General features: G+C 35.4%; 1 protein-coding gene across 1 annotated transcript in view; it reads right to left on the bottom strand.

Annotated features, from left to right (window-relative positions):
- Positions 1-7,946: 7,946 nt before the first annotated feature.
- The window catches only part of LOC108915392 (probable cytochrome P450 6a14), a 20,223-nt gene continuing 10,954 nt past the window's right edge, over positions 7,947-17,215 (bottom strand). Inside the window, exons 3-8 of the mRNA XM_018721414.1 lie at positions 14,940-15,083; positions 13,474-13,659; positions 12,700-13,020; positions 12,347-12,574; positions 8,438-8,689; positions 7,947-8,227 (exon numbers count right to left, since the gene is read on the bottom strand). Of these exons, the coding sequence (XP_018576930.1) occupies positions 8,064-8,227; positions 8,438-8,689; positions 12,347-12,574; positions 12,700-13,020; positions 13,474-13,659; positions 14,940-15,083 (1,295 nt within the window). The 3' untranslated portion in view covers positions 7,947-8,063. The remainder of the gene's footprint in view (positions 8,228-8,437; positions 8,690-12,346; positions 12,575-12,699; positions 13,021-13,473; positions 13,660-14,939; positions 15,084-17,215) is intronic.

Below are 17,215 nucleotides of genomic sequence, written 5' to 3' on the forward strand. Positions count from 1 at the left end.
GTCCCAAGAATATTATAATAATGCTGGTATTACTATGAATGAAAACAAAAGACGTGCAGTGTGACTCAGATGGAAATGACGCCGGATTCGAGTGACACTGACGTTGTAAGTTAACCAGCAACGACGTTTACATAATATTGCGTTTTTATAAACAATTTTGTTGCAAGTGTAGCAGAGATTTACTAAAGATTTGTGCACAACGAGCACTTTGATGAGAAACGTGTTTAAATCAGCATCTGAGCGTATTAAATTGCCATAGGCGTGCATAGGGATTACAACAAGACGCAATCAAATTAAGGATGGATAGTTTTACATTTTTTTAATTAGTATCGTTTTCAGGGCATTGAATTATAACTTTTTTAAGAAGTTTACTGGTATATTCAAAAATTAAGCATATACAAGGCGATGCAGAACTTCAAAATCTTGTCCACCGATGTGTAACACATTTGGGCACTTGTTACTCAGTTTCTACGAACTGACACAAATGTTGTCTTGCTTCACGAATTCACGATATCCATCAACTCAGAGTTTTTTAGAATGCGCAACAATTGACGAACAGTTTCCACAGCAACTTGTATAAATAGGAAACCGATAACTAAGGAACCGTATGACAGCTCGTAGAAATCGATTAGGTACTTGTAAGATACATAATTTCTAATAATTCTCCTTCAAACTGCTGTCGTTGACTAACTTATCCTCCATATGCGTGATAGCGGCAACGCCGCGGTCTCGACATAGCGTATTATTTGAAATTCGCAGGTATTCAAACAATCAGAATGATCGAACGGGAGCGAGCGAAACTACTACTAGTCTACAGAAACTTTCGTTAGACTTTAGACGTACCTCCGTAACCGATAAACCTCCTTAATATTACAGCTTTAATAGTCCGACAATTATGCCACTTATTTCTGGCAATATAGAGAATAGATTGTAATATGTACGTAGTGTGAAAGCATTTGCCTCATTTTTTAAGTTTAGTTATTGTTATCATCATCTTTTATTTTAACTGTGTTAAAGAATTATCGAGTTTAATTTATTTTCCAACGACTACTTAATCCTATAAATAAAAATGAAACTCTATTTAATTTACGGTAAACTGTCACGAATTTAGGAAGAGGAAGAAAACCATTTGACATCAAAATACATTCACTTAAAAAATAATATTCTTAAGCGACAAATATGTGCCTTATTTTTACTGCTTCTCTGATGCAACGCCACTGGCTAATAATGCCTATCGACATTTCAGTTTGTGACGTCGTACAAAGCTACTTCAGCGAAAATTATACCAAATATGATTCAACCCTTCCGTATCGGACTGTTGTGGCTGCAATGAAACATTTAGTCAGTGTAACCACAAACTGTTGTTTGATATTTGCTCCCAAAACCCCCACATCCTTCGCAACGTGTAAGATATGAGATAAGAGCTGCATCTGTTATGAAATGATGCATAAATATTTATAACAACAAAGGCTATTGCTATTTTATTATATTCTGTTGTTATTAGTATTATTCTAAATATACGTCACCTTAGAAGAAGATAAAACTTTTAAAATTCATTGTCAAAGTTTTCTTCGTCTGATTCGGTTATATTTTCTGATAAACATGGCTCGTCCATATCTTCCTCGACATCTCCAATAACTATAGTTTTTTCTACTTTCCGCCTATTTATTTCTTCAATTTCTTTTATTATTTTATTATCTCAATAAGATACGTACCATTATGTAAATACAAATTCATAACTGATAAAAAAAGCTTTATAAATGTACATGAAAAGAAAAACTACACGTAGTTCGTTACGTAGGATTGACATATACAATAGTAGTGTTACAGCCCCCCCCCACAACCGGCCCCTGTTGGTCGTAGGACAGATTTTTTTTTTAAATTCACGAAAAAATGGTCAACTTTCAAATGACAGTATTGACATTTTGATAGGAAGTGAAATCAAAAAGTGATTACAGCTTTTTCGTTCCCTATTAAAAATTCCTACAACTTTTGTTTGAAACATTTTTTTCTAAAACATTTTTTTTCTAAACATTTTTTTTATAAATGAAAAAAAGTGTTTTCTGGAAACATTGGGCGCCATTTTGAAAATGAAGCCCAAAAATTCAGGTGGAGTAAAGAAGTTCATCGAATTCTACGGAATTTTTCCTAGTTATATTTCTTTCACCTTTACAGTAAATAGTTTCTTTTGAATTTTTTTCATATCTGTCACAGTTTTACGGCAAATACGATTTCATTATTATTTCTCATCAAACTTATCGGATTTAANCTTTTATTATTTTATTATCTCAATAAGATACGTACCATTATGTAAATACAAATTCATAACTGATAAAAAAAGCTTTATAAATGTACATGAAAAGAAAAAGTACACGTAGCTCGTTACGTAGGATTGACATATACAATAGTAGTGTTACAGCCCCCCCCCCCACAACCGGCCCCTGTTGGTCGTAGGACAGACTTTTTTTTAAATTCATGAAAAAATGTCAACTTTCGAATGACAGTATTGACATTTTGATACGAATTGAAATCAAAAAGTGATTACAGCTTATTCGATCCCTATTAAAAATTCCTACAACTTTTGTTTGAAACATTTTTTTCTAAAATGTTTAGTTTTTTTTTATAAATGAAAAGAACAGTGTTTCTGCAAACTTTGGGCGGCAGGTGGAGTAGTTCATCGAATTCTACGGAATTTTTCCTAGTTATATTTCTTTCACCTTTACAGTAAATAGTTTCTTTTGAATTTTTTTTTATATCTGTCACAGTTTTACGGCAAATACGATTTCATTATTATTTCTCATCAAACTTATCGGATTTAATTTAATAAATATTTGGTTCGGTATTTTCATTTAATTGGAACTATTTTTTAAAGGAAAACAAAAAGGAAAGCAGTTTAAGGTGCTCGCCTTTTTCATGGTGGTTATAGAACGAAACGACAAAAATCCGCAATGTTCAGCGAAAGTTTTGCGTAAATCTGTGGTTTGGATTAATCGGAAACGGTATGTTCGGTCAAATTATTTTTCCCGGAATACAAAAATGAAGTTGCATAGAAGGAAATGGGGGACAATTTCAGTATCTACTGTAGCATCTTGCCTTTGCACATTTAATTAATTGTGCAGCTGTTTGGTTCTGTATGTCTCCGAGTCTGTTTCCTAATATTTTTCTATTTTTATCACCTTTTTAAGCATTCATGTCCATCAACAATTCAGTCCATTCAACAATTGTTTATTTTAGTAATGGTAGTGTAGTAGTTTACAAAATTAGTTAATAATAGATAATTAATAACCATAATCTGTTTATTTTGGTTTACTTTTTTAAATGTTAGTTTACAACAAACTAAAACTTAAAATAAATTTAATTTTTTTTTAGCTAATAAAATGTTTTACAATTTAACTGTTTCATGTGATACGTAAGAATTTATAATTATAGTCTTAAATGAAATACTGTTGGTAGCTAAATGTCTTCAGTTCAGTCAATGATAAAGTCCTCTTAAAATTAAATATTTTATTAATGTACTTGTTCCGCTTTATGTGAGCAAAATGGTACATGCTACCGAATTTCGACAAGTATACCTTTTTTTGTAGTATCCTTTAGAGTTTACAGAACCGTTTAGAAATGTAATAAATTTTGACTTTTAACATATTTTTTCTTCAATTGTACCCCTTCAATTACCTGTATCGGCGACCGAAGTCGAAATTGTATAAGTAGTGACATCTATTAAAGAAAAGCCAAACGACGAAAACAAAGATGACCACCGGTCGCTGAATTACAAGTGGAAGTGGATCTTATTTGTGGAAGGGCGAAACGGGCGGTAACTATGAGACGCTTTCATTATAGTCATCCTTCTCTATCCCACGGATTTCTATGATTTACTTTATCGCTCTCACGTAGCGGCCTATGAACCATGGGGACTTTCCGACCCTGTATACGTACTTCATTGCTCAATCTAACGTTAATTGGTGAATGATAATAACGATATGTTTCGAGGAAAGGAATTGTCGTATTATAGATATCCGCAAAATAGTAAGATAATGTGTGGTGCATCGTGGGTAACACAAGTGGAAAACCCGGTATTTTGATTAATAGAGAATTGTGTAGGTATGCATTAATAAATGTTGCCTATGTAACGTTTTAGTTGAGGAAAATCCTAATATAGTCCCAATTTTCAAATAATTATTCGAAAGGTGAGTAAATTTTCATCGACTAGTAAAAAATATTCTCTTGCAAATAGTTTTGATGATGTTATTATAGTACTAAATACCTATATGTACAGGTATATTCTCGTAACTAGATCCCAGGAATTGGTACACATGATTAGCCTTTGACGTCAGGAGTTATAGAGGGGAACAGGGAAATTTTTATAATTATGTTTTATTATTTTCAGCTTTAAAAACATATACGAGTATTCATGAATAAGCAGCGCGTCATATTCCATAAAAACAGGATATGTTATGAATTTAAAAATTAAGCCGTTGCAAAAATACAGGGTGTAATGGCAATAAATGTAGAAATCATGCTATCGTATTTTTTAAATTTGAAGAAAAAATATTCAATTTCATCTATGTGGTCGAAGTATTCGATGTTGAAGGCTACTATGAATGTCTACAAAAATAGAGATATTGGAAAATATAACAAGCTTACTGCTTATTTAAAGAGTGAATCGGGAGGATACAAAGCAAAAAAAGCTGCAGTATTGGAAAGAATTTTTGACTGGGGCTTCCAATAAAGCCTATTTAATGATTAAGGGACCTTTTACATGTTGCTAGGTATACCTATGTAATAGTGAACTTTGAATTATTTTAGGTTGCACTAATATTGCACGTTAACAGTTATCTACTTGGTTCAGTACCTGACACCAAGACGGGCATTTCAAAAAAATTTACAATTACAGAAGAATGATTTTGCGTGAATGAATATTTATCTGCGCCCAATTCGTCTAACACAAGACAGATTATTTTTAAGATACACCAATCAAAAATGTACTTCGCAATCTGTTGGAATGAACACATTGGCGAAGGCACCCTCAATAGTTGGCTCATTCCTGAATATCGCAAATCCAGAAGCATATACAGGGTGTAACTAAATAAATGTAAAACATTTAAGGGGGTGATTCCTCATCGAAAAAAAGATAGGATCTCTCATATAAAGAAACTTCATTGGAGCATCCCTTGTTAAGATACAGCCCCTTAAAGGGGGTACATAAAATTTGTTTAACAATTTTTTTCACAAGCACTAAACAAGTTACAATATTGAAATTAACCTGACATTTTCTACTACCAAAAAGACACTTAGCCAGTAATTTATTTGGTTTACCCCATGGTTGTAAGGGGTGGAAAACGCAACCCCTAAAATTTATTTCCAACGTAATTTTTTGTCTTATTATTTTTTTACCATTTAAAAATTTATTTCCGATAGCCTGTTTCATTCTAAAAAAAAATGTCTCTTGAATTTTTTGCCCAAATTAAACCAGTTCGCAGCAAAAAATTATTTTACGAACAAGATACATATCGCCATAAAACGAAAATACGAAACTAATTTATCTAGTAGGCCGCCATTAGCGATACTGACAATTAAATTGGAATCAAGCTGTCAGTTTGTAAATTTTTGAAATTGAAGTAATACTAATTGTGTATTGTTCTGTTCTTAATTTGTTACTTTAATAATTCACTTGTTATTAAAATGGCATACACAAATGAGGAAATGGCTGATATGCATTACGTTTACGGTCTGTCGCAGGGGAATGGGTTAGAAGCTTCTACAAGATATGCTGAAATGTATCCTCAACGGCAGCATCCTTCACATAGAATATTTGTCTGACTTCATCAACGATTACGTGAATATGGTTCATTCAACAAAAGAACGCAGGATTGTGGTCGCCATCGAGAAGTAAGAACACCACAGCTTGAGGCAGCAGTACTTAATTTGATAGAAGAACAACCTACTACCAGTACTAGAAAGATTGCTTTCCAGCTAAATGTTGATCATATGACGGTATTTCGAATTTTAAAGGAACATCTCTTATACCCTTACCATCTGCAACGAGTACAGGCACTGTTACCGCGAGACTTTCCGAACCGTCTTGAATTTTGCAATTGGATGCTGGAAATGATTAGAAGAAATCGTGACTTTCTGAAGACGATCGAATTCACAGACGAATGTAGTTTTTCTCGGGACAAGATTATTAATTTTCATAATTACCACATATGGGCTGATGAAAACCATCACGCTATTGTCGAAACTAACCATCAAGAACAGTTTTCTCTTAAGGTGTGGGTCGGAGTTATTGGGGATTATTTAATTGGGCCTCATTTTCTACCTCCTCGATTAAATGGTGAGGCATACGTTCAATTTTTAAGAAAAGTGCATCCCCCCGTACTGCTGGAGGAAGTTCCTTTGGGCGTCAGAAGGGATATGGTTTTTATGCATGATGGGGCTCCCGCCCATTTTAGTCAAGTAGCACGTCAGCATTTAACTGAAACATATGCAAATCAGTGGATAGGTCGAGGAGGACCACAGAATTGGCCCGCTCGATCCCCGGATCTCAATCCTCTGGATTTGTCTACTTGGGGCCATTTGCAGCATTTGGTTTATCGTACTCCTGTTCGCGATGTAGAGGACTTAAGAAACCGCATTATCGATGCGTGCAGGGTAATTAGAGAGACTCCAGGAATATTTGAGCGAATACGTGGCTCAATGCGCCGACGTCTAGACGCATGCGTAATGTCTGAAGGTAGACATATTGAACATTTACTATGATTTCTACATGTTGTATGTTTTGTTATTATTAAATTAGTTTTGATTATTCCCCTTTAATCATTTAATGCAGGTAGTAACTACAAAATAACAGTAAATCCAGTCCGCATTTATGACGATGTATCTCTGTAGTTGTTCGTAAAATAATTTTTTACTGCGAACTGGTTTAATTTGGGCAAAAAATTCAAGAGACATTTTTTTTTAGAATGAAACAGGCTATCGGAAATAATTTTTTAAATGGTAAAAAAATAATAAGACAAAAAATTACGTTGGAAATAAATTTTAGGGGTTGCGTTTTCCACCCCTTACTACCATGGGGTAAACCAAATAAATTACTGGCTAAGTGTCTTTTTGGTAGTAGAAAATGTCAGGTTAATTTCAATATTGTAACTTGTTTAGTGCTTGTGAAAAAAATTGTTAAACAAATTTTATGTACCCCCTTTAAGGGGCTGTATCTTAACAAGGGATGCTCCAATGAAGTTTCTTTATATGAAAGATCCTATCTTTTTTTCGATGAGGAATCACCCCCTTAAATGTTTTACACTTATTTAGTTACACCCTGTATACTGGCCATTATATTAGGCGCACTTCAACAACTTTATTGGCCAATAAAGGTGCTGATCTTACAACCATCAATCGGCATGGTGGATGGAATAGCTCCTCTGTAGCAGGAAGTTATGTTGACGAGTCTATATGTAACAAACTTGATATTGCAAGGAAAATCCAAGGAAAATATAGCTGTTCCTTACAAGAAGAGACATCCGTAACTTGTGCAAATTCTTCACAAATGATGGCAACAATGCTACAAGGGTTGTTATCAACGGAAAGGAAGTTAAATGATAAAACAAAAAACGAAATGCCTATTATTATAAATGTAAATATTAATGATAATAACTAAATAAATTAAATTTAATTTATTATAAGTTTATTATTTTTTCATTATTCTACTAGTGAAATAAATTAACTTTATCCCACTAGTGGACAAAGTATCACTTTAGACGGTTCATATGTTTGGATAAAAGTCCGATTATAAGGTGATTGTGAGATGTATTAGAAGCAACCTTAACCACGACATGTGGAGGTATTGAAAATATTGACAAGCAATTGCAACGAATAAATATGATAATGTTTCTATAACAACTAAAGTGCATGATTTTGAGCTTCTGAAAGATGAAGGACACAGAAAATAAAAATTTATAATTAGTTTTTTTATTAATACTTGTCCATTAAAAGGTAAATTGTATTCAGAATTTTTGTGAAGTCTTATTACATCTTTATACATCTTTACAAATTTCGCTACAAGTATGTTGTTATAACTTCTCTAGATTTAGCCAAATACCCCCTTCGCTAGTGGTGACGATCGCTCTCGGGTTCATCTTCAGGGGAACCTCAGTTTTCTCGTTCAGGGTGACCTTGAACTTCCTCAAGATGCTGGTCAGTCCCACCTTGGATTCCATGATACCAAATCTTAGACCTGCAAGCAAATTTCTTCAAATCATACGCCATGTTCCATTTACACATGATGCCTGTCATATAAAATCTAACAATTTTAATAGAAATTCACAACAAATTAATCCAAAAGAGAAAATATTTTCAAAAAGGCAATCTGAGTTGTTTGAGGTGTCTATTAATCATCACAAATATTTCCCCAAGTTACTTAATTCTTACTATCGCCACCACTTACCTATACAAATCCTCGGCCCCTCGCCGAAGGGCAAAAACGTGTACTGACTCCGGTTCTTCTTATTCTCCTCTGTAAATCTTTCGGGGTCGAACTTTTCCGGGTTCGGGTAAAACTCTTCGTCGTAGTGGATGCCACGCACTGGGATCAATACTCTGGTGCCTTTCTCTACGACGAAGTCTTCTCCAGGTACTTTGTAGTCCTCCACGCATTCCCTGGTGAGGAAGGAGAGGGGTGCGTATTTCCGCAAGGTCTCTGTAACGAAAAGGATGAAATACTGTCAGAAATACAGGGTGTCCGGTAAGTACCTCCTAATCTCTCGGGAGTGTATAGGGGAGGTCAAAATAAAACTAGTCCTTCCTATAATTTTTTTCCTAATGTGCCCCCTAACGGAGTTATGGGGGGTCAAAGGGGTACCTAGAAATTAACGTTTAGGGTTATAACTTTGAAACCACCCTGTATATTTTAATAAAATTTTCGTACGTTGTATTACACATGGAGCTCTACGATTTGATGCTAAAATCAACTTTTTGCTATTATCAGGTGTCCAGAAACGGACTGGCCCTATCACAATTTTTCTCAAAATTTTGACAGAAGTAATTTTATCAAACTGAAAATATTATTATTAGATACTCTGAAGGTTTTTCTTTAAAAATGGTACTCTTTATTTATTTCGAAAAAATGAACGGTTTGCGAGATAAATCGGTTTTGAAAAAAATTGGTAACAAATACAACAACAATTAAAATTTATTTTTTTACAATAAAATCATTCCCGCTAGTGCCAGCCTACAGATTCACCATAAACATTTACTGGTGGTGAATTAAGGGAATGAATAATGCCGTTTCTTGTAAAATCAACATCTATGACCAAAATACATCTACAAATTATTATTGCTCTTGTCTCCATGGAGTTCTTTTCTATTGTTTTCGTTGTTAGACCCTGTTGATTTTAAAGTACTTGTCAAAGGCGCGTGACAGAATAAAAATTCAATTTTATTGTGGTATTCGTTTTAAGCCGTTAGAAATAACATTTAAAAATGGAAGAATATTCCTGTGCAGAATATGCTGATATGCACCTAATTTATGGGGAAGCATTATGCAACTCCGTGGAGGCAAGAAGACTTTATGAGGAAAGGTTTCCGGGTCGACATTTGCCGAGTCCAAAAACTTTTGAAAGAGTTGATCGTAGTTTAAGAGAAACAGGTAAAAAAAAATAGTGAAAAACGTTAGTGAAACTAATTTCTTCCGAATCCTTTATTTAGGAAGCTTTTTGCCACGCCGTGGTGGAGCAGGAGCCCCGAGGAGAGTACGAGACCCTCATGTAGAGGAACAAATATTGGAAGACGTTGCTAATAATCCTTCAAATAGCATAAGGAAGCTTGCGGCGCAAAACAATGTTACAAAATGGGCTGTACATGAAACTCTGAAAGAACAATTGCTTTACCCGTACCACATCCAAAAAGTACATGCTATGTCTCCAGATGATTATCCAAAAAGACTTCAATACGCCAATTGGTTTTTACAGCATCATATTCGGAATCATAATTTTGGTACATCTATTTTGTTCACCGATGAAGCAGGTTTTACAAGAGACGGCATAATTAATTCGCATAATCTACATGTCTGGGATGAAGAAAACCCTCACGCTTTAGTTCAAACTCGCTACCAACAAAGGTTTATGGTGAATGTGTGGGCTGGCATTATCGGGAATCATTTGATTGGTCCATTTATTCTGGAGCAAAGACTTAATGGTGCTCTTTATTTGCAATTTTTAGAGGAAAATCTAAATATTTTGTTAGAAGAAGTGCCCCTTCAAATAAGAACTGAAATGTGGTACATGCATGACGGTGCACCACCCCACTTTGATCGTTTAGTACGTCAACATCTGACGAATGTTTTTGGTGATCGATGGATAGGTCGAGGCGGACCTGTATTATGGCCACCTAGGTCGCCCGACCTAAACCCATTAGACTTTTTTCTGTGGGGTCATTTAAAAAATAACGTTTATTCAACACCCGTAAATAGTAGAGAGGAACTTCTGCTGAGGCTAACACAGAACTGTGACCATCTCCGCAATAATCACGGAATATTATTTCAAGTGCACCGGGAAAACATTCGTAGGATTAGAAAGTGCATTGAAGTACGGGGTGCTCATTTTGAACATCTACCGAAGTAACATTTAGGTACCTTTGTTCATTGTTGAATGTTCTTTGTTGCATGTCTTGTAAGTAAGTTATTTTTCAAATGTTATTTTTAATTGGTCACTACTTGCTCATAAAGTATAGCCAACCCGTTCAAAGATTTCTGGACTTGATAAAGTTAAAGAAATTAAATGCATGAAATAATATGTAAAAAAAATAAATTTTAATTGTTGTTGTATTTGTTACCAATTTTTTTCAAAACCGATTTATCTCGCAAACCGTTCATTTTTTCGAAATAAATAAAGAGTACCATTTTTAAAGAAAAACCTTCAGAGTATCTAATAATAATATTTTCAGTTTGATAAAATTACTTCTGTCAAAATTTTGAGAAAAATTGTGATAGGGCCAGTCCGTTTCTGGACACCTGATAATAGCAAAAAGTTGATTTTAGCATCAAATCGTAGAGCTCCATGTGTAATACAACGTACGAAAATTTTATTAAAATATACAGGGTGGTTTCAAAGTTATAACCCTAAACGTTAATTTCTAGGTACCCCTTTGACCCCCCATAACTCCGTTAGGGGGCACATTAGGAAAAAAAATGATAGGAAGGACTAGTTTTATATTGACCTCCCCTATACACTCCCGAGAGATTAGGTGGTACTTACCGGACACCTTGTATGTACAGGATATAGGTAAGAGAAATACTTGTAATTTTCTAGGAAGGTAGCCAAACTTATTAAAATAAGAAATTTTAATATAGTGGAATTTATTTATTTATATATTAGGTATATGACGTACAACGGAAACGGCAGAGTGGAAAAAAAAATTCACGGATGTTTCGAAATTTTCCCAAAGTTCTCCTACGAAGCCCAAATTGCCGTCAAGCACCACCAGCAGACGAACGCTGAGCCACCGCCGATAGCTACAAAGACGCGAGAATTTTCAACTAAGTTTCGAATTTTTGGAAATTAAAACGTTTCCAAATGCTATGAAATTCGGACTGAGGCAAGACCATTTGGTCACCATTAACCAAAATTAGTTTTAGGTTGATAACCCTTCGTGGACGGTCATCATTCTAAGATGGGGGTTTTGTAAGGGGGCAAAATTCTAGAATTCAACACGACCGATCACTGCAGGACTCTTGCAGACCTAGCCTAGACTGTGAACGAACGTCAGCCCGAGTAACATGCAGCTCATTAACAGGAATAGTTACGTGACCAGCACAGTAGCACGCTCCAAATGTTTTGCTTTTGCATCGTATGCAGCTGTTGCTAATGCTTTCGTTTATTGTAAATTGACAAGAAAATTTCCATAGTACATACAGGGTGTCTCACGGTGACGGCCCATTAGACTTATTTCAGAGACTACTTAATTTTAGGAATAGGGAAACTTCATAAAAGTCCACCTAAAATAACACGTAGAACCCAAAATTGCAATAATATATAAAGTGTTCCATTTAAAATAAGCAAGTTGATAGCGACTTCCGGTATAACCGGAAGTGGTACGTGGACGCTATTATTTTAGTTGCGAAGGGCATGCCCGAAAACCCGGGATCCCAAATTTTCAAAATTCAAATCGAAGTAGTCTCTGAAATAATTCTAATGGGCCGTCACCGTAATACAGGGTGTTATTAATAAAATTCAGAACTGAACGTTATTTGGTTCTTTCCAAAAATGACCTAATTAACACAATGCCGCAAGCACCAACCTGTGTAATGAATTTACTGTAGTTTCTAATAGTACCTAAATAAAAAATATGTACTACTCACCATCTATCACTTGACCCATATACTTCAGTTCATTTAAGGAATCGTAAGTCATCTGATTGTCGTGCTTAGCCAGAACCGTCCTGATTTCATCTCTGACTTTGTCCTGGATCTCTGGATGCATGGACAACTCGAATAGGGCGAACGTCATGGCTGAAGAACTGGTCTCGAACCCAGCAATGAAGAAGACATAGCTTTGTGCTACGATTTCGTTCATGGTCAGCATATCGCCTGTAACAGAACAAGTTGGGAAATTGAGAAATAACAATATTTATCGAAATCGAATTATAGTTCATTGTGCCATATGACTGGTACGTTTTCCTTGTCACGACAATCGTAATCGAATGATCGCTCACCATCATTTTCCTTCCCTTCCTTAGAATTGGTTAGCAACTGCAGAAAGTCATTCCTGACGTAGTTGTTCTTCTTCCTGTACGCAATCGTATCTTCAACCACTTTCATAAAGAAGTCGCTGGCCTCCTTTTTCGTCTGACGTACCCCGAAAATTCTCGCCAAACTGTAATTCTGCAGCATCAGAATCCTAAAGAAGGACCTCAGCTTAGAATAGGGTTGGAAAATCTTTTTTCCGTATTCTCTGAAGGGGGAGTTGGGGTCTTCGAAGCTGTTGCAATCTAAACCAAAGGCGCAGGACCCGATGATGTCCGTCGAAAAGCATCCTGCACAAAAAAGAACTCTGATTGGCAAACTTCCTGCACCACACTGTAGTTTCATTTTTAATTGTTAACACCTACTCCTGAAATCCAAAAAGCAGTCAAAATAGTAGGCTTGGATTTGTTACTTGAATGCACCAAATGGAGATATTTAGGTTTCGATGGTGATTTTCCGGTGTAATCTTAAAGCTGAAACGTTGCAAGGGTTGATTCAGTCATTGAATATTCAAAATATGCTATGATTTCCATGAACATGACTCCTTTCCAAGGTTACTCCCAAGAAAAACCTAGGAAATGTGAGATTTTGACTGCTTTTTAGGTTTTAGAAGTAGTTCCTGGCATTTCCCATAGTAACTTTGGTTTCTGGTCGTCCAAATTCATGGTCTCATCCGTAGAAAGGACCACTTTTTTGTCTGCCTTTATAATTCATCTAGTAAATTACGCACAAACCATTTTTACCTAAAACGTCCTTTATGTTTATTGGTTCCTTAGTATTAGATAGGCCTTCGATGTATTGCTCAAGGACTAACCCACAGTCTACTAATGTCTGGAACATGGCTCTCATCTTTCCTGAAGTAAATGTTGGCGTTAATTTCGTTCTGAGATTCCTCCACTTCTTTCCTTCAAGCGCGAATAGATGAGCACCTGCGAAACAAGTGAAAAATCTGGAATAGCAGCGGATTTCACATTGCGGTAAAAATATATGATTCAGCTTAAATAATGTTGAACAAATTATTATAGATTTACATAAAAATACCTTAGTTTTGCAAAAGAAAAGTCATTAAGGAGAATTTTGTTTCGTTTTAAAGGTACTAAGCAAGTACGTTTTAAACATTGCAGAAATAAGATACATTTAATCGTAACTTGGTTTGTTGGCTGTTTCATCGTCAATTGAGGCTTTGTAATGTTTCTAGAGCAGTTCAGCACGTTTAAGAATATGTCAGTAAACATTTTTATTGTATTAATTGTGAATTGTTCTAATTATCTTGCCTTTGTTGTAATTATATTTATTATTAACGGTTATAGATTGACCATGGGGTCAAGGTCATTGAGGTATCGAAAGATGATCATTAGTCAAGACTCATTCTTAATTCTATACGGATTTTTTGGTCCTTTTGCTCAATTCGATTCTAAAACTGTTCTTGTCATTGATAAACTTAGATAAACTTTGCCTGTTCAAAAACAGGATTCTTTGGAATGCCTTCAAAACACTCTTCCTTTGAATGCTACAAGATTTACCACTGACCCCCAGATTACAAGTTTGGTTTATGCGTGATGGAACACCACCTAGTTTTATTGATATTGCAAGATTATTTAAATACGCTTTTCCCAAATAAATTGATTGCTCCCACAAGTGGCCACCGCGATAACCTGACCTAAACGAGTATGATTTCCTTTGGAGAACGCTTCTGTACCTGCTAATTGTCATTTTTGAGTGGTAAATTCATTGCCTACTACTGACTTTTTGGTGAATCAAATTCGCAGTGCTGGTTTATCAAATTTTAGCAAGAGCAATAATCGAGTTCTGTATAATATGAAGTACCAAGGGCAAAACAAATCAGTTAAAGTTGCGTCTCTACTAATTATCTTGCGATACGACAATGACCTTGAACTCTTGGTGATGGTCTGTGACCCCACCTGGGTACAACTTTGTACAAAGTTTAATTAAATTGTTATATTTTGGGCGCCTTACACAAATACAGTTTCAATGTATTGCTTCTAAACGTCTTCTCAACACCTAGCAACAGAAAAAGAATTCTTGAAATACAACTGTTTATACCCTTGATTGTTTTATGACCTACATCTTGCGACAAAGAACATTTTTTACATCACTTGATCATAATTTTAGGAAATTTTTGTAAGTTAGAGTTAGCTTGGTACCTTATAATAAAGTACAAGCACTAATAATATAAAAGGACACTTACTTAACGGATCGTCCTTTTCGTTTGTATAAACTCCCCTATCAACGAAATGTTGGAAGTCTTTGGTCATAACGTTCTTAACTAGTTCCAAATCCACGACAAGGTACGCTTTTCTCAACATAAAGTACATGCCTAAATGACGGTACCCTGAAAGGTTAAGTAGAAATAATTATTGTAACAGATATATATTTTTTTCATATACAGGGTGGTCCGTTTTTCATGGCTCACCATTGACATCTGGAAGACCCAAATTAGAAAAAGTTGCGCCCTTTTCGGGGCCATTAAAATAAACCAAACAGATCAAAGATTCCGTTCCTTAAATATTGTGAAAAAACTGAAATTAGCGATTTTAGAAAATGCCATCTAACGTCCTTATTTTCAAGTTTGTAACGTCATCGCTAGGGTGCGTAACTGTTATAGTGTTACAGAAAATTGTCGTTCCTTCGAAATTGTTAGAACTTTTTTTTTGTTATTAACACAGTAACGCTAATTACCTTAATCGATTTCAAGAAACGTCGGCTCATTTTAAAGAACTACTAACAAAATTTATATTTATGATATGGGAATGAAAATATTATTTCAGAACTTCGTCTAATTTGAAGCTGGAAAAACAATCTTGCGGAAAATGACATATAATAATATGTAGTTTAATCGAGCAGGAGTCCCCCGCTCGCTGCTTCCCCCACTACCGCTACCCTACTCTTAAGGCAGTTAAGACTGGCGTGTTTTGCAACAGTTGGAGTTTTGTTTTTCGGGTCCCGCTCGATAGCGGTCACATCAAAAGGTTTCGACGTGTTTTGAAACTCAAGTCTGTTTAGTGGAAACGGTCGTGTGGTGTTTTATATTTAAGTGATCCAACCCAATACCTATGTTGGCGTTTTCTTCTTCCCAAAAACCATATTTGAATCATTAATGAATTATAGCTATTAAAAAATATATAGGATACAAACTAACCAAGTAAACACTTTAACCGTACATATACCACGAACTCCATCGACACATCGATATCTGGGAAACCGCTCGAAAGATTTTTTTTGAAATTGTGATGGTGTGATACGGACTGGGGAGCCTACCAAGCTAAAATATTTTCAAGGTCATCGTATTTCCGGTCACTTTCTTATTTTAAATGGAACCCCCTGTATATTATTGCAAAAAAATAGGGGTTTCCTTTTAAAAATTTCGAGTTTTCCACATATTCTGAACTTCATATTCGATAAAAAAAATTTGACCACCCTGTATAAAAACTAGAAAATTGTCATGCCAAATTCGATAACGTAGGTCTTCCTCTACAAAATGTCCAATTTGCACAAAAAAATAAACCGGGAAAACTAAATTTTGCTGACAGTCTGCATCTGTCAATTTTTGTTTAAAAATCGAAATATCTCGGAAACGGTCAATCCTAAGTATGGAATCTGTTATACAGGGTATCCCAACGAAAATTTGACCCCCCCTATAATTGGAAAACCGAATAATATTTCAAAATTCGCCGAGACCCGTCGATTTTTGTTCTTGGGGGGAGCTTTTTTGACAGTCAAGCCAACTCGATATGTTCATCCCCCTAATGCCTAGCAACCCCAACTTAAAAATTTCAAATGCAACTACCCCACTTGTGGCACATCATTTTAAAGCCCTTTTCATTGCGAATACAGTGACGTACCGTTTTTAGAAATCGGTTGAGATTTGACAGAATTATTGGTTACAAACGAAAAGATGACAAACCAACTTACGCGTAGTAATTTCTACACAAATGCCCACCACTAATAAGTTTTTCATCTACTACACATGACCGCATTACCTAATTGTTATTGATGTGTCTATCAGTTTACAAAAAAGTCAGAAATGAAATAAAAAAGCTGAAGCAAATAATAAATCAGATTTATTTGATGAATTGCTCAAAATGACCCCCGTTAACTTCCAAACAATAATACAGTCTGTTTTCAAATTCTGTTCGAACATTATTAAAGACATCCGCAGTTATTAATCGGCATTCTTCTACAATTCTCTGACGTAGCACTTGCAATGTTTCCGGCTGAGTGGCGTACACTCGTGATTTTAAATGACCCCACAGAAAAAAGTCCAAAGGGGACAGATCCGGAGATCTTGGTGGCCATTCGACGGGACCTCTTCTGCCAATCCAATGCCCCGGGAAATGGTCATCCAAAAATTGTCGCACAGCAGCAGCATAGTGCGGGGGCGCACCATCTTGTTGGAAGGTTATTTCATTTTCTAGTAAATTGTCGTCACTTTCTAAAATCTCTGTTATCCTAGGATCAATTGTA

Source organism: Anoplophora glabripennis, unplaced genomic scaffold (genome assembly GCF_000390285.2).
Source record: "Anoplophora glabripennis isolate ALB-LARVAE unplaced genomic scaffold, Agla_2.0 scaffold155, whole genome shotgun sequence".
Taxonomy (NCBI): Eukaryota; Metazoa; Arthropoda; class Insecta; order Coleoptera; family Cerambycidae; genus Anoplophora; species Anoplophora glabripennis.